At 38.3% G+C, this 25,087-nt stretch overlaps 1 protein-coding gene across 1 annotated transcript in view; it reads right to left on the minus strand.

Annotated features, from left to right (window-relative positions):
• CEP192 (centrosomal protein 192) overlaps nt 1-22,230 on the minus strand; it is a gene marked incomplete at its 5' end in the record, with an annotated part of 64,616 nt that extends 42,386 nt beyond the window's left edge. The window contains 16 exons of the mRNA XM_080611058.1: nt 1,893-2,067; nt 3,479-3,605; nt 3,713-4,733; nt 5,228-5,358; nt 7,410-7,533; nt 8,587-8,778; nt 8,860-8,924; nt 11,288-11,428; nt 11,790-12,126; nt 12,404-12,544; nt 14,639-14,793; nt 15,755-15,887; nt 17,272-17,318; nt 18,779-18,933; nt 20,593-20,715; nt 22,061-22,230. Of these exons, the coding sequence (XP_080467184.1) occupies nt 1,893-2,067; nt 3,479-3,605; nt 3,713-4,733; nt 5,228-5,358; nt 7,410-7,533; nt 8,587-8,778; nt 8,860-8,924; nt 11,288-11,428; nt 11,790-12,126; nt 12,404-12,544; nt 14,639-14,793; nt 15,755-15,887; nt 17,272-17,318; nt 18,779-18,933; nt 20,593-20,715; nt 22,061-22,230 (3,237 nt within the window). The remainder of the gene's footprint in view (nt 1-1,892; nt 2,068-3,478; nt 3,606-3,712; nt 4,734-5,227; nt 5,359-7,409; nt 7,534-8,586; nt 8,779-8,859; nt 8,925-11,287; nt 11,429-11,789; nt 12,127-12,403; nt 12,545-14,638; nt 14,794-15,754; nt 15,888-17,271; nt 17,319-18,778; nt 18,934-20,592; nt 20,716-22,060) is intronic.
• Nucleotides 22,231-25,087: the final 2,857 nt, after the last annotated feature.

Below are 25,087 nucleotides of genomic sequence, written 5' to 3' on the forward strand. Positions count from 1 at the left end.
TGTGGTGCTATATTTCTAGATTTGTGAGCAAAACAAAATTGCTAATACACCAGTGGTTTAGCTATCACTGAGTAGTACTTGCACAATGTCCAGGCCTTCTCCATTTCTCACTCTGTCACTTCAGAGAGTAGGCTGGCAGTGGCAAGAGGTAAGGAGAGGACACAGTCAGGACAGCTGACCAAAGACAATCCATACCATGTAATATCCTCAGCAATAAAAGTAGCTGTTTGGATTGTCCTAGGAAAGTAAGCTGCAAGTTACAATCCTTTAAAACAGGCATTCAGGGCACTGCTTGAGGTGAGGTGGCTCACCAGCTCATATCAACCAAACAAGGAATAACAAAAAAAATTGAAACTCATGCACCTTTGACAACCTGACCCTAGTGTTAAAAGGAGAGGGCACTACTGGTTAAACAGATTGTGCCACAGTAAGTATTCAGATCTGAACATAACATCAATATAAACAGTCTTGTCTATAAGAAGCTTCAGGCAAGGGACATGAAAGTGGCTCTTAACAAGTAGAAAGGAGATTAAGATCTCCCAGACTCTCTCTCAGCATAAAAGATCACTAACCCAAAGGAATAAATTAATACTGTTGTGTTCTAAGTGGGACTTACCAATGTACTCATAATACAAATGTAAAACTTTGGCAAAGTACTTGAGGATCTCCTTGTTGAACTATCCTAGGGAACAAAGACTACTCAAACAGTAACATCTTTTCAAGACAGAGGGGCAAACTAGTATGCAGACAGTTATATTACTGCATCAAGAGTAATCCATTTGATGATATGACAGGAACCTAGAAGCATATGCATTTCAAACATGAAACAGACCCAAGAGCCGATGCCATACCAGCAAAGACTACAAGAAAATACCCACTTAAATTGGCCCTTGGGTTCCTTCCTGCTGGGCTGCGATTCCCACTGGAAACATCAGGATGAAAAAGATAATTCCTTGTGCAACCAGACCTAGCACAAAATGGGCTATAGGCCAAGACACATGCTTCCTTCTTCCTGATGCTTTCAGCATGAAGGAACATTGCTACTGGTCCTTCCTTTAGACAAAAGAGAAGGCTTCACTAAGCTTTCACTAACCACCAGTCCTGAAAAGCCTCACCCTGTGCAAATTAAAAAACAATAATAAAAGAAGAATAGATAGCATTTCTATTTTTAAGTTCCATCCACATTTCCACACAGTTTGGAAGGGGGGAGGCATAATAGAAAGATTCCAGAGTCCAAGGGGCCCATGGATTTAGATAAAAGAATGCCAATTATCTTAATCAGCATAATATTGCAAGTCTGAACAAAAGTTCTGCTCTCAAAGTTCACTCTTTGCTAAAGCAGTAAGATCTGTCAGAATGACTGTCAGAGGTGGAAATGACAGCTTCAGTCCTGAAAAAATAAGTTAAAGCCAAAACACGCATTTATAAACATTTCTCGTGACAAAAAAAAAAAAGCAGAAGTATTCTCCTAATAGCTGAAGCTGAGCAGAAATTGAGCCTCAGGAGTGATGAAAGCAGATACAGATCCTGCAAACTACTCCTTATCAAGAAATAGAGGAAAAAATGAAAGGGCAAAAATACACCAAGTCTAACTTTCTTCAGAAGTGAGTAGTTCTTTGAATGCTTTACTATGTTTATATTCGTTAGAGTTTGTGCATTTAACACAATCTATTTCAGAATTTACATTTCTAAAATAAATAACAAAGGGGGAAAATCAGAATACCTTCTCCCTGTGCACAGCATGCCCTGAACTGTTATGAACCCTCACAGCTTTTCTAACTTTGAATTATTTTGACCACTTAAGGTTTGGTTCAGAGGTTAGAGGGAGGTGTTGTCTTGTTTGTTTTAAAGTAGGGGAATTAGTATGTATCTACAGTTCAGGATTTTCTTACCCAGTATGTCTCCGGATTATGTATTATAGCTGTGTTCTTAAGGGTACTGTCAGATGCAGAGACATAGGTTAATCTGCTCATGGTAGGACTTGAGTAAAACGACTGAGGTAGTAGTACACTTTCTTTGCAAGAAGATTCCTGATAACATGACTGGCTAATAAAGTCAGTTTCAGACCTGAAAAACAGATACAAAGTATGTCAGTATTAGAATGTATCTCTAACACTACCCCCAAGAAAACCAGTGCTACACACTAGCTAAACTATTCTAAAAGTCAACTTCCACAGCCATTCTGTTTAGTACAGTCAGTACAAATAAGACATCAGATCTCAATTAACCTTTACAAATTCTCGCTTTGACGTACACAATCTCATTTCCATTGGACATAAATCCATAAGGCAAGGCACCAGAATTCCACAGCTCTACTCAGATGCTGAGGTCACAGAAACAACACAACTTATTAAAAAAGTGAATCAATATAGTCATATCTAACTGAATGGAAGATTGTCAAATGAAATCATCCAATATCCCAGGCACCACACATTATTATTTCCTATTTACTGCTGAGATTCTCTTCATTTCACATACCTCAGAACACAGAATCTCTCACCCCTTTGTCAAACAAGAAATAGTGACATAAAAACAAAGTCACTGACCATTTTTAACTGGAAATCCTAATGCCTATATAATATGCTTGCAAAAATACACATACTTCTGCACATTTTAACTTTTGAGAAACGCCAGACAGCCTATAATTCTAAGAGCATGTACAATACTAACTGTAGCTAAATATCAAACAGTGAACTTCAGGCAAAGAAATCATTGCCTCCTCTTCTTAGAAGAATGTATATAGTCACTGGTTACTGGTCATGTTTATATGTTTACAACTACATAATCAACTTAGTTGTAATCTTATCATTTATACAACACTTATTGTTATGGGAGCTCATTTAAGTAATACTGCCCTTTCTGTCACTAAGAAAGCCTTAGATCTTAGGCACAAGTGGCCATTTTAAAATATGAAGTGGTCAAAAGCAGTACAAATATTTCTACCCATCCTCTCTCACAACAAGCAGAGAAATAAGAGTGAAATAGTTATAACCTTAAAAAGCACATCTTAATACACCGTCAAGCTTTGTTACAATTAACAGCATAACCCCCAACCAAATAGCTTTATTTGTAAAAGATAAATTACACTAGAACAACAATTAATAAGTATGGAATGTTATAGCTCTATCATCACAAAGGTTTAAGTATCCAATGTACCTAAGAGGCTGAGTATTTTGTATTCTTGCAATACTGGATAATCTTGAGCAGAAGCATCAATGTGCTTACATACATACATACACATACAGCACCTGTGCCTCATCAGGCCAGTGAGGAAAACAAAAAATTAACAATTGCTTAAGACTGCTTCCCCATAAACATAATAGAAGCAAACACAAAGCTTAGTCTGAAGAATGAAGTCTTAGCCTAATAAAGATCTTCTATAAACTGAGATCAAGGACAACATTCAAACTAAAACTTGATCCCTCAAAAATCCTTATGAAGCATTAATAATTCTCATAACCTGGACCAAGGAATTTACCCTGAAAATCCTGTTCCCGAAGTCTCACTAGGAGAAGAGTGAATGAGTGGTGAAGTAGAAGGTCTGAAGGTATACTGCTCATCCTCCAGAGACTGCAGGTCACATTCAGGTACAACAGGTTTATGTTCTGGTAAATAAACAGAATTTAATAATGGTGTCTATTTAAGCACAGGGAACAAGTCTACTGTCAAGAAAAGCCTTAACATCTGGTTACATTTACATAGGTTTACTTACCAGTACTATTCTGAGAAGTTGGGGATAGCTTCTCAAAAGTTACATGTTTAGCATTCCCATTGCAAGCAATACTGGCGTGTTTGTTTCTCTTCTCTATTTTTGCATTTTGCTTCTTTTCATCGCTGTTCAATCTCTGTGTAGGCATTGCTTTTGTAGGACTTACCGAGACATATTTTCTAGATGGCTTGGCATGTTTTAAGTTGCTGAGTGACAAAGTATTTCCTGCACTTCTCTCCTCCAAATCATTACATGACTCAGGAACAGCATTTGTTGCTTGATCTACTGTTTCTGTGTCTTCCCTGATACATCTACTACTGAGATTGTCGGTCTGGTAAGGAAGTGGACTTCTCTGTGCCACTTCCATTTCTGCTGCTGAAGGAATTCCACATATCTGTACTTCATTTCCAGTAGGTGAGGTTTGGGTATTGAGCCTATCTGATCCAAGATCAATATTCAGTGACTGTAAGTGTTTACTGTTTGCTAAATCTGACGATTTGTCTGAATACTTAGCCCTATTTGCAATCACATCTTCATGGTTGGGAACACCAGACAGACTAGAGAAATTCTGAGTATCATTTTCTTCATTAAAATAATCCAGAAATCGCTTCTCTATTTCTTGCTGCTTGCTATGATTATTTATGAAGTCTTCTGAAAGAATATCCTTATTTTTATCTTTACCCAGTAAAAACGTATCAGATGCTTCATGTTTTACAACACTCTCACACTCACTTTCATGTCCAATTTCATCTGTTTTTTTGAGGTACTTTTCCATATCAAATGCACTATTGTCCACATCGCTGGATAATGTCTGATTAGCAGGAGGTACTTTCTCTTTAACAATTCCAGTAACGAAACATGTTCTTTTACTTTTATTGGAGAGTGCCATCATCATAGCAGCTAACTGGGAAGGATCAGCACTGGAGGAAGCATTAGCAATAGCAGATGCAATTGTGCTAATACTTAGAACGGAGTCAGAATGATTAGATTGGCTGTCTTCAAACTTGTCTTTCTGAATTCCATCCTATAACAAACCAAATGAGTTAAGCATCAAATTAAGATAATTTTTTAGTGTTTTGTCTTCTGCACTTTGTTTATTTTAATTATTTTGCAATTTGGTATATGGTACTGTAGTAACATTTCTAGTTGCCACATTTTTAATTGCCTGTTAAAAAGAAACACTGCAATAGGCATATTTCTCATTGTTGTGATTTTTTAAGTCTACACCACAAATTTATTTGGTTTCTTTTAAAGATCAAAGACTGAGTGCTCAGAAGCCTTAGTTCCTGTAAAACTTTTAAAATCCTAAAGTGTAGTAAAATCCCATCAGAACAAACAGTAGACAATTTACCGTGACCAAATACACAGTATCTTCCCAGAGAACCTGATCAATATAAAAAGCAGTGAGCTGATAAGAAAGTCCAAATTTATCTACATTCAAAGAAACAATAACAACTGAAGTTATTAGGATTTTGTTCAAGCTCATAGTTGCACTTAATAGAAAAATACTAGAAATACCTTTGCTCTGTTTTTGGTAGCAGCTTCTGTATTGATACTTTCACATATTTCAGCTGCAGTATCCATTCTATCGCATGCACTCTCACAGCTGGTAGACTTCTCATGTTCTTTTGTTTGTGCTTCTAAGTCACCTAAGAACAAAGAAAAAGACAGGAAATTAATTTACAGTGAGGAAATTGTCTAAACATCAGCATTCTTGGGATACACACACTCCCTTTCTTTTTTTTATAGAAAAAAAAGAGTTGCTGTAAAGGCACAAATCAAAACGCATCAACTGTTTCCTGTACAGTACTCAAAGTTTACATTCAAGTCACAAAATTAACAGCATTATGAATACCATACTCACACTCTTCAAATTTTATTTTCAGGCAGTTTATCAAATTAGCATAAGCTAAACACTTTCATAAAACGCTGTTTACAACATAATATAAACATAGACCAAACTCCAGTAGTTAACTACAACAGTTGAATCTGAGTAAAGCCAATATCCTTATGCTAGAGACAGTGTTTGACTGAGATAGCAATGGACTGTAGACTTTGAAGGATTATGTTTAGGACAAACAGCAAACCATAAATAATCTTCCTGATCAGGAGATCAAACTCCAACTAGGAGGTATTACTTATATGAGATCTAGAGGCTACCATTTTGACAAATGAGTTCCTGCTTGAAAGAAAACATCCAGACTCCCTAGAACACTAAAACCAACTTTTAAAGATCCTCTGATGGCTAAGAAGTAAGTATGAAACAACAAATATTTTTAGTTTGGATTTGGTTTAGGAGAGTGGGAAGAAGTTGTTTGGGTTTGTTTCTTCCTTTCTTTCTTCCCACACCCCCCCCCCCCCTTCTGTTCTTATGGCAGATATTTGGGGTTTGGACGTATTTTGTATTTGAAGTAACACCCTTCTCAAGTTGCTGACCTCTCAGCTACCTCCCCACCTACTGCTCCGTAAGCAGGAATTCTATACTGGTATTCCTGATAAAGAATATTATTGCCAGTACTACTTAAAATCAGATGGCAGTAACTATTAATATTTTAGCCACAATGTGACCCAAATACCTACCTTCTCTAGCATTTACACAAAATACTGAAGAGCATATTAGGATATTTTTCTATTATTCAAAAAAACAATTATAACTATGATTTAACCAAACAGAGGTCATGAACTCAATGAACTCCTGGTATTCTTTGACAAAAGTCTAGGTTGCTGTAGAGTGAATTTAAGTACACTAACATTTTATTTAAATAATAATAATTAAGAAATCCTTTATAGTACTTGCAAGGTCTCAGCATTAGGAAGATTATAGCTGCAAAGCTGTTTCAAAGTGGGCTCTATGAAAGCCTGATGGGTATTTTTCACTAACACAAAAACTTAATTAAGCCACCGGACTGTCTGTACAAGCAAGTTCACAAAGATTGGTATTGCCACAGTTCTACCAAAAGCAGTAGAGATGCTTTAAAATGCACCCACCCTTTCTAAACATAACCCAAACATAACATCCTAAGTTGATAGGGATATATATACACCATGTATTTATATATATATATATATATATAAACATGTATTTACATGTTGTGATCTTTGCATATATAATTTTGGAGCAATCTTCTAAATCATTACTTTACAATAAGCAGACATCATGATAGAGTAACTTTTTATTGTTCTTTAAAGATGGCAGAATAAAAAGTAAACCATGCTTATGCACACACTGTCAGCTCAACAACCCGAATTGTTTTTCTTCTTTCTCTATACCCTCTATATCTATATAAACAAACAAACCAATTTTCTGGGTGGTTGGTTTGTTTGGGTTTTGGGGTTGGTTTTTTTTTTTTTGGTGGTGGTGGTGGTTGGGTTTTGGTACCACATCAATACAGCTTTTTCAACAGAACAACTCCGAACAGACTTTAAATTATTACAAGACATACTGGTAGTTATCCAGTGTCTAGAAATGTTGAAATATCCAAGATAATTCAGGGTAGTACTTGATACTTGTTTAGGTCCTGTGTTTTTCAGGGGGAAGAGGTGGGGGAGGTACTCACAGTAAAAAAAGATATTTGGCAAATGAAAACTAGAGTCTTTCTATCACAGATTAGTCTTTATAGTCTTTCATAGCTATATACAGGTAATTCTTAACTATTGTTATGACCAAAGTCTAGGGCTGACTGTTCTGTTCGTCAGTTACCTTGAAACACCTCAGATAATTGTGAAATCTCTTGGCCAAAGTCATCTCCTGATGAATCAGACTGCCTTAGCAAAGCAACAGGCTGCCTTTTCTTCGGGGATGTAATGTAGTAACCAAAAGATGGCTATGGAAAAAAAAAAAAAAATCCAGGAATACAACATGAGTAAATTTAATCACTAATAAATAGGCTCACTGGGCTTGCAAAGCAGTTTTAGCCACAGTGCCTCAGCAGTTGGAGTTTGGCTATCATACCACTGAGAAATAACAAGTGCCTCTTAGCATTGCCAATGCCTAATCCAAATACATATACTTCCAATATATACATTAACTTATTTATATCAGTTAGATAAAAGAAAGTAGATATGCTCTCATTGTGTCTGCCTGGAGGCATGCTCTGCCACTCAGCCTCTGAATGTGCCAGGATAGAACATGCCAACTCTACCAATTCACCAGGACACGACTGAATTACACATGCATTGAATCATAGAATCATAGAATAGTCAGGGTTGGAAAGGACCTTAAGATCATCTAGTTCCACCCCCCCTTCCATGGGCAGGGACATTTGCCTTCTTCCTCCCATTGTACACATTTCCCCACTTTTTTTGTGGGTCTACAACATGGATGAGATACTGTTTACCAACAGCAGACAAGAGACAGGTATCAGACAGATGCAAGAAGCATACAGAAGTATGTTGGTAAGTTAAGAGTTGAGATAATTATATTTTTACTGAAGTTGGGTGTTTGTCTAAATAGCACATCAACTATTGATAGTCATTCAAAGATACCCTCACTGTTTAAATATCCCTGTCTGAGCAGCTTTTCATTCAACTATTATGTGGATCATTTGCCTGGACCTCCAGTGTGCACCCTGTATATGACGTACTTTCTCTCTAACCCTGACCAATTGGTAAAGATCAAGATTCATTGATAACACCAGCCAGCCTTTACATCAGAAATTCCAAGTGGGGAAGAAAAGCCAACCCGGATGTGTCACACATGGAGAATTTCCCTTGCAAGTGAACTTAGAAAAGTATTTCTCGGAAAGAATTAATTACAATCTATAAAAAAAAAAAACAACACACACAACCAAAACAAAACCAAAGTAGTGCTTTGTTGTTGTTTTTGTAGTTGTTGCATTGTTTGTCCTTGCATTGTGCCTTAATATCAAGATACGTACCCGTTTTACATCACTGCCTCCACCAAGACAACCAAGAGCTTCAGATCTCTGACCAAAGAACTCCCCCAAAGACAACCGTAAATAACTGGCGTCTTTATCAAGATCAGAGTTTCTCAGTAGAATATAGCTATTGGCTGATTTCCATGAAGTATCTGCTAATTCAGATGCATTTAGAATGTCTACTTTTCCTCCCTGCAAACAAAGAGATTTCAGAAGTTGTAACTTACAAATAAATTAGAGAACTACTCTGTTTACACTGAAATCATAACTTACCTGCACAAGTTTGTGTGCTTTCTCAAATTCTTCTTGATCTTGTGCAATCATAGCAGCTGCTTCAGCTTAAAGCCAAAGAGAACATGTATTAAAATAAGGCATAAGTTATGTGCTGTCATTATTATTTTGCATCATTATACTTTGAGGGACAGATATTGCAATATCTAATTCTATGTCTGAGACCATTTAGGACACAGAAGGAGTTATTCCATTTGGTTATGATTAAAAATGTTCATATTAAATTAGGCTTAAAAAAGTACTCTCTGGATCTTTAGGAGCCAAAATCATTTAGTTTACTAATTTAGTGGTAAATAAAGAAAGTATCCCACAGCCTTAACTCCAAACCAAACTACAACTTTTCATAAATTATGCTACCTATAGAAGCTACAATTGAGCATCATACGGTTACTTCCAAAGAAACTTTAAATACATTTGATTTTGAAATTTTAATCAAGATGGTGAATTGCAGCAAAAGAAACAGACTGGTTTGTACCAGTTCATGAAATATTTGTGCAAATTAACAGGCCAAATAAATCAATACTACTTTTAAATTCAAGTGTTTGTATTATTTTCACAATTATCATTTACAGAACAATTAACATTTTAAAATAAGAGATACTGCTCTACCACCTTATTTCAATGTTAATGTCTCATTAAGCCCACCAAAACTCACAAAATATGTGGCCTTATACACACAGCATCCCCAGTCACAGAGGGCATAGGACAAATGGAGGAATAAGTCAAGAATGGACAATAACATGGCTGTTGTCCATAAAACTATGTATAGGAAGTAGCAATGCATACTCTGAGGAAAGACACAAAGTGGAATACAACTTTAACGAGCAATCCAACTGCATTTCCTAAAGTAAACCTAGCACTATCAACTAAATACAGTTGAACTCTAAAGTCAATATCAGTTCTTACTTAAACTTCTGTGTAAGCCATACAGCTCTCTGAAGACTTCCTGAAGCACCAAACTGTCAAGTGAGCAATCCTGCACTATTCTATAAAAGAATACACTGTGCGCACAGTTTGCTGACAGAGATAGATATGTCATAAACGAGACTCAGAAGCACCAGATGTAACATTTCCTTTCTGTCCCTACAAATAAAATCTCTCAGCTGTCAAGCATCGCACTTGAGCATTGCAGACAGACAGGCAAACTAGCAGCCAGAAAAATGCTAACCATACTGAGTCTGAAAGCACGTCTTCTACCGTATAAAGGGGTAAGTCAAACAGCTCAAAAGCAGAATTGCTTTTAAAATCCATCATGGTGGAACAAGCCAAGAAGCCTTAAAAAAATTTACAACAGTCAAATATTCTAATTACTTAACAACCCTCGGGTTAATCCTGAGATGCTGAAAAGCATCTGAAATATCCTGGCTTTTGAAAAATAATGGAGGAACTCTGCTTTACTGGCATGGCAGATAGGGAAGTTTCTACCAAACTGGATCACATTTGCTTGTTCCAGCAGAAAACCACTACAGTGTTGAAAGACATTTCAACCAATCAGCCCTGGTTGATTACTCATTCAAAATAAACAACTCTACACAGCAACATATACAGCATTCTCTTTGAAAGAAAGAAAAACCTTGAGTGGATTGTGGATGTCTTTAGAATACATTAGCCCATTCATATCTATGTAAGCTTCAGAAACTATTAAGAGTCTAAGAGAAATACTTTTGCTTGAATCTGATATTTTGCTGGTAAGGAATTGATTTGTCTACAGCCCTACACACATATTATCCAAGCCTTTATGACAAACATACAGACTCATGAAGATCAGTCTGAGATAGCTTAAGGAAAATGCACAACTTTTAAGTAAACAGAGGTTCAAAAAGACCTGGAATTTGTTAAAAGCTGTGTCCCCTAAAGCCTTCTAATAAGCTCCGACATTTTTCAGTACCATTTTTTCAGCATCAAAACATTCCCAAGGGCTTCTCAAAAAATCACCAGCTAGTGAATTCAGCAGCGTTTTGCACATTCTAGTTGATTTTGTAGTAATTTCTTGTTTACAGTTATTTCCTGTCTTGTAACCATCATGGAAGACAGAATATGACTGCTGTTTTCTCTTCTTGAAAGGATAACAATGATTAAAGACCAAAGGAAAAATTGTGGAAATGACAACTACAGGATTTACTTTTGCTCATACAATAGGGACCAGTGACACATGCTAGAATGCTTTCTGAAACAAAACAAAACACAGGAACATGGGAAGAGTAGGAAACTTTTAAAGAAGCTATAACTTCTAATAATGATGATATCATTATCAACTATCAACATCAGCTTTCAAATACTTTGTTGTATCTAAAGCCTGGAGGCTTTGCAACACCAAATACTGATTTGTAGAAATGAAAAAAGAAAAAATAGTTTGCTTAACGCTATTACAGGTAACAACAGCTAACTAAAGAGGAAAACGATTACATACATCCAGTAATGAACTCCTCATCTACTTTATCATCTTCAGACAGATTTAAATCTTGTTCTTCATCAAATGAAGTGTAATATGCAAGATCAGTCACCCATTTGCCTTCTTCATTTTGATAGACAATGCTGTGTGGTACATCATCTGAAAGATATAGCAAATGCCACACTGTTAATTAAAATTAAAAGGAATATGCAAAGTCTTTAAGTTTTTAAGGCATTCACTTGCTGGAAGTCAGCAACAAGTTAAAAAAAAACCAAACCAACACAGCTAAAGTTGCTGCAACTACAAACTTAAACTAGTTTCATCATCAAATAAATAACAGTTAAGTGCAATATACAACAGTCAGTATTTTTTAAATAAAAACAAGTCAGCATTTTTCATGCTGCATTGGTTTTTACTACCATCTTGCACAACGAAAGCAAAATGCCTAACTTACGATTTTATTTCTTTTTCTATGCAATGGAGTCTGGTCACAATCATACAGATATCTAAACCAACCAACCTTTGTCTGCTGTAGCTAAACCTATGTTCTCACAGCTGTCTGCAGTTGGAGATAGGTAAGTATCAAGAAGACTGACTTCACATTCAGTTGCATTTATCTGAGATGCTTTTGCACTAGGAACTTCAGGAGTGGTGTGGTGCCCCAAAAATCCTCCTGATGTGTGTAGTACTTCGGCATCAGAAGCAGCAGCCTGACACTGAGAGGACTGTATTTCTTGCTTTGGAAGAACATCTGAGACATCAGCTTTATGACTGTCCTTGCACTGAAGATAAAGTGAATCTAATTGCAGCTCAGCAGCAGCACAGGATTCTAGCACATGTCCAGGAGTCACGGAATTCTTAGAAAACAATGATAATTTGAAAAGTGTCAGAAGTGCAGTTTATTAACTGTTTGTGCTAACAGTTGTAGGTACAAATTAATCCAAATTAATTATGTTTGAAAAACACACCTAAAAAATATATATAAAACCATAGTGGTATTTTTACTTTTTTTTTTTTTTAAGAAACGTTGGGTTATTAGTTCAACCTCTAATGAGTTCTCAAACACAATGCCATCTTCTATAGTCTTACTCTCTGTGACAAACAGAAATTAAAATGACAATTTCCATCACATACCAGTTGCTGTACTGCTCTGGGCAGCATTTCTCTTTGCACAGGACATCCAGTTATCCTTTGATTTTGTGAATCTTCATCACTAGCATTTCCAGAGTCTACTCCTGTCACAGGCTGGTAAGTGTGAGGAACCTGAAAGTTCTCCTTTAAGTTACACAAGAACAAATATATGGAAAAAAATGACACTACAGTTTTTTTTACAATGTTAAAAAAAATCTCTAGTAAAGAGATTATCATTATTTGTTTGCTCATGTGCCACTGTCAGAGGCATCTCTAGCCGCTAGCACCACCAAGGACAATAGTTCCTGGCTATGCCAATCCATGCATGCATCTGCCTCCAAGAGCATACACAGCAAGAAGATGAAGATCTCTTCTTACTCATATCACATCCTTTCATTCCCTTTAACAAGAGCACCATGCTACTCCTCCTCCTCTTCTGGCTGATAACTCCAAATCCTACACGCAACCTGTTGTACCTACCCCACTGCCATAGACAAATGGCCATGAAGCAGGAACATCTTACACAAATAGAGAAGACCTGAGATCAGAGAGCAGAACTGTGTTATTCTCACTCTTCAACAACCACCTATCCATTTCTTCACATACAGCCACAGATCAGCAATCAAACTACTTCTACAGGGTTAACATATCACTTCCCACAGCTTGGAAACTCTGATATCAGTAGGGAAATTTTGGAAATTTCAAAAGCTACAGTTGATTTAACCATATAAGTCAACCACACTTCCCCATTCTGGTCAAGCTCACACACTGACAAATGATTTGAGCAAATTATTTACTCTCTTGGAAAAAGGAGTCTCTGTGATGCTATACGCTCAGTAAAACCTTGGACCTTGTTATTGAAGGTAATAAACCAGTAATTAAAAGGATTGTATAAACTAGTTGTATGACAGAAAAGAAGAGCCAGCATGTAACATTAACAGTTATAGAAACAAAAAATGAAACAGAATCAGTTACAGTTAAAACTATACCAATAATAACAAATAGCAACAAGTTAAACTAGTTTTGTCACAGAACCATCAGACTAAAATTAAGCAATTCCTACACAGACAATAGACCTATCTCCTGGATATTACAAGTTACAAATAAGACAGCCTTAGTTTCAGTTTAGCTGACCAGCTTACTAGGGCTGGACAGGACACGATAAAGCAAGCATTTTATGGGTATTAGCTTTTTTTGTGGAGATTCATCTTTCACCAAAAATTCTTTGCACTCAGAAGCTGGTAACCAGAAATAAAATCATACCATCACAAACCAATGGTAGCCGTAGAGACTTCTGATTAGTTACCAATTATATAATTTCCCTTAATGGACTTGAAAGGATCCCAAATGCTTATCTACATTTTACCACCTCTCACATTAAAAAACACTACTTAGAGGAAGCTTAGAGGAAAAGCAAGGTGTGCAAGAAACACTTATACTTTAAAGCATTCAAGAGAACACCTCAGAGGTACACTAAACTTGAACAATCCAAAACTCCAAAAGCAATTTTTACTTTTATAATAAGGATCAAGAAATGAAGTATTACATAGTCCAGCAGAAAAAGTCCATCTTAAGGAAATACTCCTAATGCTATGTGAATTACAGGATTTCTCTGAGGGCAAGTCTCCATCATCCCAGAGAAGGGACAGAAATCCTCTCTGTGGGTTTAGGATTTTTTTCCCCTCTTTGCAAGATCAAATAACAGAATTGACTGCACATGGATCTCTAGAACTGCTTAACAGGAGAAGGAAGAAAGCTATGCACAGGACAAAGAGAAGTGTGAGGAGCAAGGTTAGACAGGGGTGGGAAACCTTTGAATAAAGAAGACTCCATAATAGGAAACTTCAGCTTTGCTGCAAACATTTTTGACTAATGCTCTTAGGACAGCCAGCTCTTTGCCTAATTCCACCTTATCTCATAAACAGCAAGACCTTCTGTAACAAGCAGTGAATCAGCTGCTAGCTCTGCACTACAAGGAAGAGGAAAACACAAAAATAGCTCCCTAGCTTCTTTCCTTTCCTTTTTTTTTTTTTTCCCCCCCTCCCCAGGGAAAACCTTGCAGAGCGAGCAGAAAAAGTCAGAAGCCCACTCAAACAGCTCCGTTTATGGTTAAGAGCTGTATTTGCTAACTTCAAAATTAAAAATAATCCTTTGCTGTACATGTTACCTGTTGGGCAATATTTGGGTTTGTCAATTGCCATTGCACATGCTGAGCTTTGAACTTTACTTTAAACCTACTTGAAGTAAGCCATTTTCAGAAAGCTTCAGCGCTGTACAGCATTCTGACAGTTTCTGTATGCCAGTGTCTCCTCTTGCCACTTCTGGTTGCATCAGCTGCTCGAAGTAGGCTTCTAGTTGGTTATCAAAGAACTCTTCATCATCAATATCATCATCTGTGGGAAGAGAAGAAAATATCCTGTTCACCTTTCACAAACATTTAATATCACCTGACATACTTTCATAGCAACTCCATGATGTTTAATACACCGAGTCTCACAACACACTCACACACTCAGAGTAGAATTATCATGGTTTTCAGGTAAAAATAATCAGGTCACAGAAGCATGTAATTGTCTTACTCCATGACTAGTGATATACAGCAAAACAAGACGACTATATGCTAGCATTTTAACTCCCATTAACTCTACTTGAATGCAGGGCTGCTTGATCTCAAGAGAGCAGTAAACCTATTTATCACTCTGCCTTCCTCATTCTTGGTGCATCTGAGGACATAACCTGTCATCCCTCAGGTTATGTGCAAAGTCAAGTGCATTAATAAAGAGCAGAATGTTTGTCCTTCAGCAGCAGCCACTGGAAGGGCAGAGAAACTTCAAAACTCTTGTTTAGTACACAAAAATCAAGCTCTCACTTTTGTCCCTGAGCATAAACTAGACTTTCAGCTTGGGTGTCACCTGCATGTTTGGCATCTAGAGAGCTGAACTGAAGCTCACGTAAAAGTTAATTCTAACTGCATGTACATGTTTTTCACCACAGTGAAATCTAGATTAGTTTAGATTAATCTAAACTGAAACTGTAGCCAGGGTTACCACTTTATTAAACAAACGCCCACATTTTTACCTGTATTTTTGATTCACAGTAACAGGATGGATGTTTATTTTAGATTGAACTTCCAAATGTGATCTTCTCTGACAAATCCCATGCTCACCTACTCCTATTACAATATTAAAACAGCTAGTTTCCCAGTGAACAGTTTTACTATTCCTAATACTAGTTTCTGATCAAGCGTAATCCTGTATTAAATATTTCAGTAAAACAATACCTTTCTTCTCCAGTATGCAATAACATTAAGCCAAAACTCTAGACTCAGCTACCCAGAGCTATAAACACACTTACCAGTGGAATCTTCTTCTGAGCTTCCAAAAGAGGTGAGTTTCTCATTTTCCAAGAAACTGGAAAGGCTATTGCTAAGGTGATCACTTGAAATTCCACCTTCTACCAGTTCTTCAGATGGTTCAGATGGATCAACCTGTGAAAAGCAGCCATACAGAAATGTTTCTATGAGTTACTAGCTACTGTATAAATTCAGTTAATAACAATTAACTCATCCCAGCAAACATTCTAGTTTCAATGGACTTTTGCCTGCTACCTTCCAGAATGGGAACAGCAAGAAATAAAGGGATCATAAAGGAGAAAGAGGGAAAAAGCATCCCAATGACACCAAACTTCAAAGACCTAAAAAAAGTACTAAACCATTGCATTAAAGAGTTTACTCTTGAAAAAATTGCTCCCCCCTTTATTAAGCTGCAATCCCAACTTAAAAGTACAGACAACTCTCAATACTTTCCTGTGCTGTTAAAACACTGCTTCTTCAAATGAGCAGACTAAATTACTTAAAAAGTAGAGTTTCAGCTGAATTGAGCTAACTGTAAATACTGTATCTTTTATATACCTGAATGATTTTAAAAACAGCACAACATAATATCTGCTTTGGATTTAGTTTCACATTCTTTGTAATTAACACCTCATCTTTGACAGACATCAAAAATGTCAAAGTTCAGAAAGTAAAGAATTTGAGAGGAACTTGAATTAGGGTTTTCAGATGACAGCCTGTGAGCATTCAACTGCAACTCACTGACCACTGTGGCCCCTAGAAAAATCAAATGGAAGAGAACTAAATCAATTTAGCAAATACCAGCTGACAAATTAAGGAGTACATATTGGACAGCATCTGGCTACAGCTTGAGGCATATTTTCTATAAGCGCCATGAGATCTCCCATTCCTGTCTGCCTTGTATCTGTGCCCGTAATTGTCAGCTTCTCTACACACAGCACACAAAAACATTCAAAGTATAGCCCTACCTGCTGATACCTGTAGCTATTTGCTAGCTGTGGGATAAACACACACACCATACACAGAGCAGAAGGAAGACTGTGTTCTTCTACTACAAATAGCGTAGTTTTTAATGATGAGGACACTGAAGCCACCTGAACTAATACACCTCAAACTAATTAACAAGTACAGGGGCAAGTCAAATCAGGTTGATACTGTCTACTTCAGTTTCCAAAAGCATTCCAAAAGGCTTTTCACTAGGCTAAACTATAATGGGGATGAAATGTAAGGTCCTGATAAAGGATTACAAGACAACAGAGGCTAGAAGCAAACAACAGTTCTCACAACTGAGAAAGATTAGGTGGAGTCATACTCCCATGGTACTAATTATGTTGAGTGATCTGCAAAATGAGGCAAAGGGAGGCATGACACATTCAGCACTGTTACATATTTAAGGGATACATGACATAAGACAGTAAACACACTTCAATTCACTCCCTCCTCCTCTCACAGACTTAAGTCGATTACATGACTAACATTACAAAACCTTTAATTTCACTGTATTTAGAAAAGCTTTCACCTTGTTATTCTTATTGTCTGGAAGGAAGCATATTCCAGTTGACAGATCTGAAACAAAAGAATGTGGTGTAAGCAGTATTTTATTATGTTCTTATACTACTAGATGCTAACTATTCTAGACAACAGCAGACCAAATATCTTAAAAGGTCTTGGCATATACCATAAAAATAGCCCAAAAACATACACATTAGCATAATGCGAAAGTTTACATGTAATAGTGATCTAAAGTATCTGGGAGTAATTAACAAGGCAGGGCTTCATCAGCACTGGAACTGTAAAAATTATGAAAGACAATAACTGCTTAGGGATTTCTATAACACAGTGCCAAAAAGGAAGTGGTTCCAGATTGAACTAGCATAGGTAGGAACAAGTGTTCTGTTCCACTGCTGCATTTCACTTACTGGGCCAGTTCTTTTTTTTGGATAACTTGTAAGCAGCTTCCACTCATCTTTGTGTTATAACCACCCATAAGCCAATTGTGAACAAGTATGCACATAGAGATTTTAGCAAAAAAGGCTTATAATTTTTAAGTAATAGATGGGAATAAAAAGCAATTTCAAAACTCGAACTCAAAACATTGAATAAACAACAAGTTAAAACCAATTAACTAAATAAAATCGGGCACTATCAAAACTGGGCAAACTGTTTTCCAGAGCATCATGATTTTTGTTGCCAAAGTTACTACCACTTCTTCAAGACTATCATAACAAGTGACTGAAGCCACACACCACTTTATTTTATAGGGGCCCATTTATATTATAAGCCATAGTACTTTCTAACTGAACACATTCCCTATTAAATTATTAATATACTCATCTCATGAAAACCTACACAAATATTCAGGTTAAGCTTAGAAAAGGTTAATGACTAAAAGTATGTATTTACTAAGTATATTTACTGAATTTTAAGAAACATGCAGTATTTAATCACAGGACTGGCATTAGCAAAAAAACCCAAACAAGTTTAATATCAATAGCTACACTTTTAAAGTAAGTTACAGAATATTATATTGCTTCCAATACTCTCTACTTCAAAAAACAGTTTTCACAGCAAGTATTCTAAACTACCTTTTCATGCATCATGTCGCTAGGAAAATATGTTTCCAGCTTCTACAGCTGCAGTTAAAAATCTACTACAGGTTGGAACAGGGCAAGAAAAGACACAGTTAAAATACAATCTCATAGACTTACGCCTGCTGAAAGGGGCAGAAAACAACTTGCACTTTTTGCACAAGTAAAGTTGCTGAAATTAATTCAGATTCCTACTAGCATTCTAGTATTTTATAGCAAACACTATTTTCACCAGCTTCCTGTCCAGCTTTGTACTTTAGGTACAAAGCTTGGGAAGAAATCTAGGAACACAAGGTCACCCACAAGCTTTCTCTGTTTTCAGTTTGCTCAACTCCAAGAGATTCTTTTTCAAAGTATTCCATGAAATAGTGAACAGGTCAAGAGAAGACACCTATAGCATAAAAAGCAAATGACATAATTTTTCTCCAATTTTAATACCTTTCGATTGTTCAAGTGGCAACACCTCAAGTGAAGTACCTTGACTGTGATTCAAATGCTCAATGACATTCTGATCTTGCCCTCTGTGTATTGAGTCGGACTTTTTCAAATTAGCAGAAGTTGGCTGAAGTTCTTTAACTTGTGTAGCAACTTCCCTAGAAATAGAATTATGTCAAAGTCACTCAGCGAGATACATGGATCAACATTAGCATACGGCATCTCTAGATATAAAGACTTGATAAATTCTCCAATTTAATTGGCTTTGTATCTAGGAAGTCAGCTGTTCCCATTAGTAAAGATTCTACAGACATATTACCTATCATTTTACAATAAAGGAATAAACATCAAGATTACAAGGGCTTCACTTTCACAGTATAAAGTGTGAAACAAATGAGGAAATTTAGAGACATATGCCTCTCTACTTTTTCTGTTTCTTCCTTTCTTTTTCATTTCTGCAAAAAGAGGGAAAAGTGTAAAGGAAAAAAGGGTCTATTCTGGGCAAGTTCCATAATCCATCTGAGAGCAAGTCAGACCCTGGACAAGATTTTCATAATTCCACAATACCAGCACACCTTTTGTAACATTAACTGAGGGAATAAATCATAAAGAACATGATTTACTGAAATTACATATAGGTCTGTTAAATAACAGCTTTTATAATTCTGTGGGAAAGTTTTTTCACTTCTGGTTTCATAGGACTTCCACACAGGCAGATAAGCTTATCATGCAAGATGTAAAAATTTCTATTCTGAGGAAACCACACTTTTGATTTAATATTTTAGATCACAGAATGGTCTGGGTTGGAAAGGACCTTAAGATCATCTAGTTCCAACCCCCCTGCAATGGGTAGGGACACGTCACACTAAACCATGTCACCCAAGGCTCTGTCCAACCTGACCTTGAACACTGCTAACATTTGAAAGTCTAAAGTGCAGTTATTCCATGTTTTGGTTTTTTTTTCTTGAGTACAATCAAGACATTGACTCCTTCTCCAAAATCTCACTTTCTTTGTTTTTACAGGAACATACTGCCTACAGTACAATTTTATCAGTGAGAAAAACACACATTGCATTTTCTACTACAACAAGAACAAATTTGACCTTGGTTAGAATAACCTACACAACAGCTTCCAACACTTCCACCATTTAGCAATGCTCTCTAAACTATTTCACTAACATTAGTTATTTGCTAAGAAATAGCAATCACCAAAGCTACAAGGAAGGTAAATTTAATAGGAATTGATGCTCCTTTCTGTATGCAAACTACATTACACTTAGCTGGAACAGATTTAAATCAGTGCAAACTATTATTCACACACATGACATGAACCAAAACCATCAGCTTAATTCTACATTATGTAATGTAAACTAGGCAAAGACAAGCCAGATTCAAGTAGTCAATTTTTAATTAGTGTGATAAAAAAACAAATCATCATAGTTTAAAAAAAAAAAAAATAAAAAATCACTTCTAAAGATTCATTCCTGTCATATACATGAAGCCAAATTAGTCAATTAAACAGCAGCACAATGTAAGGTTAAGGGGTAGTGCTTCCACACAGCGTGCCACTATCCCGCTTCAGAAGTCATGGAGGAGCTGGTTTAGTAGAAAAAGCTGCCCAAGCTGACAAACACTGTAAGCTAACAGGCTAATACACAGCTGAGTTCTCCACTTACTGCATCAAAAGGCCAACAGAAGCTGCTGCTGAAGGGGGCAATTAAATTTTGAAGTATTCCATAACTAGCTTATAGCACATATAAATCACATACTAGTATGTGCATTTCAGAACAGAATTAGATTTTAACTATCTCACTTACATGTCATCACAAAAGCTGAGGGCAAATCTCCCCACTGGCTCAGGATCTGACTGACTACTGTGAGGAGCTCCTAATGGAGGTGATGGTTTCCCTTCTAAATAGGATGCAGAGATATCAGAAAGCCTGTAAAGGTGGGGAGGAAAAATACACAACAGAATCACTTTAATATGCACTGCTCCTGTTTTCAAAGAACCGGAGAAAAAACAAACAAACATATCGATGGCCACCCATCTCCTATAAGTTCTATTATTTTGATATTTTAGCATTTTCTAGACAATCTGTATTTACAGGTACAAATAGGTATCCAGAATGACCCTCTCCAGTCTCCTGTAAAAAGGAGAAGGATCCTCTCTTCAGTCATAGAATCATAGAATAGTTAGGGTTGGAAAGGACCTTAAGATCATCTAGTTCCAACCCCCCTCCCATGGGCAGGGACACCCCACACTAAACCATGTCACCCAAGGCCTCATCCAGCCTGGCCTTGAACACCGCCAAGGATGGAGCATTCACAACCTCCCTGGGCAACCCATTCCAGTGCCTCACCACCCTCTCAGTAAAGAATTTCTTCCTTATATCCAATCTAAACTTCACCTGTTTAAGTTTTAACCCATTACCCCTTGTCCTGTCACTACAGTCCCTGATGAATAGCCCCTCCCCAGCCCAGTCTTCTTTCTTTAGAGAAATACATTATCATTTTTAGTGGCTAATGCTATCCCATTTGGAACACACACTTCTGGAAAGTCAAGGTATAAAAGTCTGATTTTAGTTCTTGTTAAGTCATAGAACAGCACTTAAATGAGCAAAGGCTTCTAATTGTTACTCTTTGCTCTACTCCTTGCTGAACAAATCATTATAAATTGTGTTAAACTTCAATTCCTATCCATAACACTAGTTCTCACATTACCCCATCTAAAATCAGTCAGATTCAGGTAAGCTAAATGAAGAGTTAATAGAGTTAAGAGAGCACATATGTAAAAAATATATTACTCTTTACATAACTTCAAACTTGAATATACTAAGCTGAAGAGACCAGTAAAAAGAAACCTGATTATTATCTCATTAGTCCAGAACCTAAGTTACTCTTTTAAAGGGCAAGTCAATAAAAGTATTTTATGAGTTATGAATTTAATGCAGATTCTTCACTGCTAATACAGTCAATCCTGTGTTTGCTGATTAGTATGCTACTGATTAGTAAATAGTTTTATCATTTACCAAATAATCTGTCCACAGAATTTTTCTTTTCCAGAGTTAAATCACAGAACAGTTTGGGTTGGAAGAGACCTTAGGGATCATCCAGTTCCAACCCCCTGCCACAGGCAGGGACACCTTCCACTAAACCCGGTTGCTCCAAGCCCCATCCAGCCTGGCCTTGAACACTGATAGGGATGAGGCAGCCGCAACTTTATGTTTCAAACCAGTCAACTGGGGTTTTTTATATTATCAAATCAGTATTAACTGATTGTCTCACCTGTTGTCACAGCCTGTTTTACTCCTGGCAACAGTTGAAGCTGCAACAGGTAAGCCAGGGTTTGAGGAAATAGTAACATTTTCAAGAATGACACTTGCACTGCTATTCAGTGAATGGCCCAAGAAGCTTGGAAATGTCTCATCGGCAATATTTCTAAAGTTTTCCATCATCCTGCACAAGCTGCTTAAAATAGCACTCTGCCCGGCAACATGATCAGCCCTGGTCCAGCAGCATCTGAAAGAAGCAACAAAACAACTGTACAGTTACACAAGCCACAGCAGTGCTGTCAAAATTGCATTAGTTATACATCACAGCCAACGGTCTTTGGCAATCACCTCACTTTATCCACAAGCGCGCCTAAAAATCACTTCCAATCCTCTCCTATCAAGCCGTTTAGGGGGCAAAGTTTTATGACTTCCTTGGGCTTTCTAAAAGGAGCAGTACTCCTGCAAGTTAAGAGTACCGACGCTCCAAGACGTGTCAATCTATACTTAGGTTGTAAAGCTGCTCAGACCGAGACACCCTTCCTCCATTTCCACAGCAGGGACCACCCGGGCAACTACACGCTCCGTGACGCGATCACCTGCGGCCGCCACTTGGTAGGCGCCAGCGCAACGCTACAGATCTCAACACGGAAGGCCCGGGCCCCCTCCTCCCGCCTCAGCGGTCCCTTCAGACACCACGACCACCTCTATCACCACCCGCCGCGGCCCGAAGCGCCACAACAGCTCCACCTGAGAGGGGGTGCCACCATCGACAGTCTCCGCCGCGCAAGCAGGGAAGAAGAGCGGCTCGAAGCCAACGACCCCTTTCCCGCCACGCCCCGTTCCCCTACCCGCGTCCCGCCGCTACTCGCTTGAGAAAACGGCACCGCGGCCCAACCGCCACAACTTCAAACGGCCGCGCCCCCTTTCCCGCAAGCGCCGTCCCGCTCCCGCCCTCTCCTCCTGCCCTGCCCCGCACAGCGCCCCCCAGCGGCGGGCAGGCCCCACCACCCGCGCTCACCTGGCTCGCGGCAGAAACAACAGCACACACAGACTTCCCCCCCCCCACCCCCGCGTGCCTCGGACCAATCGTTGGCGCTCGGCGCGTGCGCAGCGCCGCCGCTCGCCTCTCCGAAACTTTCCCGGGCCCGCGCGCGCGAGCCCCGCCCACTCCCCTGTCTTCCCGCCCTCCCCGCCCCCAGCCAATGGGCGAGGCCCAACCACAGGCGGCGATTGGCCGTTGGAGAGGGAACGGGACAGACGAGAGAGAGGGATGCTGATTGGGCGACGGGCGCGCGGCTCCGCCCAGCACCGCCCCCCCCGGCAGTCCGTTAGGCGAGAGGCTGAGGGGAGACGGGGAGGTTGCCGCGGATACCGGTAGTGTTGTGGCAGCGTCTGGCAGGGCGGGCTGTCTGAAAGGAACGGTCATTTCAGGTATTTGCTTACAAAGCGGCGAGGTTTGAATCCTTGTGGCGGTAACTCAGGGTCTTCCAAGGGAGCTGCGGCTGCTGAGGTGTGCTGCCGGTGGTGCCTAACCGGCCGACCCTGGTCAGGGCGTAGCCGTGTAAAGCAGAATTAAATCTGACTAAAGCTGATTTTTATTATATATATGAATGGTGCTGTTTATATTACTATTTTCTACCCTACTGTTGCAATACGAGTCACTTAGATGAGGTTGAGCAATATACATTTATATACGGTACATGGAAAAAATTATTTCGGTTTTGAAGCATAAATGTGGTGTTTAGAGTATGAGAAGATGCCTTCCAAACATACGCGTATGTGCGTATGATGACTTCAAAAGACGTAAATCAAATTCAGTTACTCCAGGACGTTTTTACAGTTCACTTCTACAGCTGTATTCCTGGTATGGAGATTGCAGAAAGCTCGAATGAAAGTGAAAAGTCACACATTCAATGCCACCAGAACTTCATACTTGTTCAAATATGTTAAAAACAAAAAAAACAAAACAAAACAAAAATATTAAAAAAAAAACCCACCAAAAAAGAAAAGCCACCTCCTGGCTACTACAAGACCCAAAACTTGTAGTCCTGGAATTTCAAGCTGAGATGTGCTCCAAACACCTAACACATACAGCATAATGCATATCTTCTTTCAGAAGAGGAACAGCAGCCTTATGGAGTGCTAGATGAATTTAAAGTACTGCAAGTACCTGCTGTAATCATCCCTTTCTAAGCCCTTCTACAGTCTCCCTCCCTTCTAATGGTTCTGCTGTTTACATTTGAGGGCCCAGATCCTACACAGAAGTACAGTTCACAATCTGGAGTCATGGGAGCAAGAGGAAAGTATGAGTTTGAGGAAGCAGAGATGAGCATGGAGTGACAGGTCCTAGTTTGGAGAGACATCACTGAAAAATGGCAGGCAGGGGAATGGCAAGCATCAGCCACAAAACCAGCCTAAGTTCAATCGTTGAAGTTAAGCTACTTGGCCAGTCTGTTGGAAATGGGACTTGTTTTCACTGGAACTGTAACAGAATGTTTCCATTATTAGTAAGTGTGACTGGAACTTGTCAGGATACCTAATAATAATAATACATGTTCAGCACAGAGGAAAATAATGTGACCATGCTGAACTAACTATAAACAAATGCAGTAAATCTAACTTTTTGCAGCTTTTTATTATCATCATAACGTGTTATTCTGGGCTCCAAAGGAGTAACAGAAGCAAATTTAAAGGAGAGGGAAGAAAGGCAAGCACCAATCTTTCCCTTTTTTGATCTGACATATACATCAAGAATATTTAAAAACTTGTCTTTGAATAGATTTTCCTATTTTTTGTTACACTGCAGTAACGGAGGTACACCCAACAGACACTGTAGTGTCTCACAGCCCAAACTTTTAGCATTGTGAAACAGCAGCATATATAGTCACAGCCACCTTGCTTTTCTTGGTGGTTGCTTATGAAGGAACACCTTTTTTTTACTGGATGAGTGCAGTAAGAAGAAGATCAATTTCTGTATTGAAGGGAAGAAATGACCTTTTAAAGGTTTAAGACAAAACCTGGCCTTGGATGGGGCAGCCAC

Source organism: Psittacula echo (genome assembly GCF_963264785.1).
Source record: "Psittacula echo genome assembly, chromosome: 2".
NCBI classification, from domain to species: domain Eukaryota; kingdom Metazoa; phylum Chordata; class Aves; order Psittaciformes; family Psittacidae; genus Psittacula; species Psittacula echo.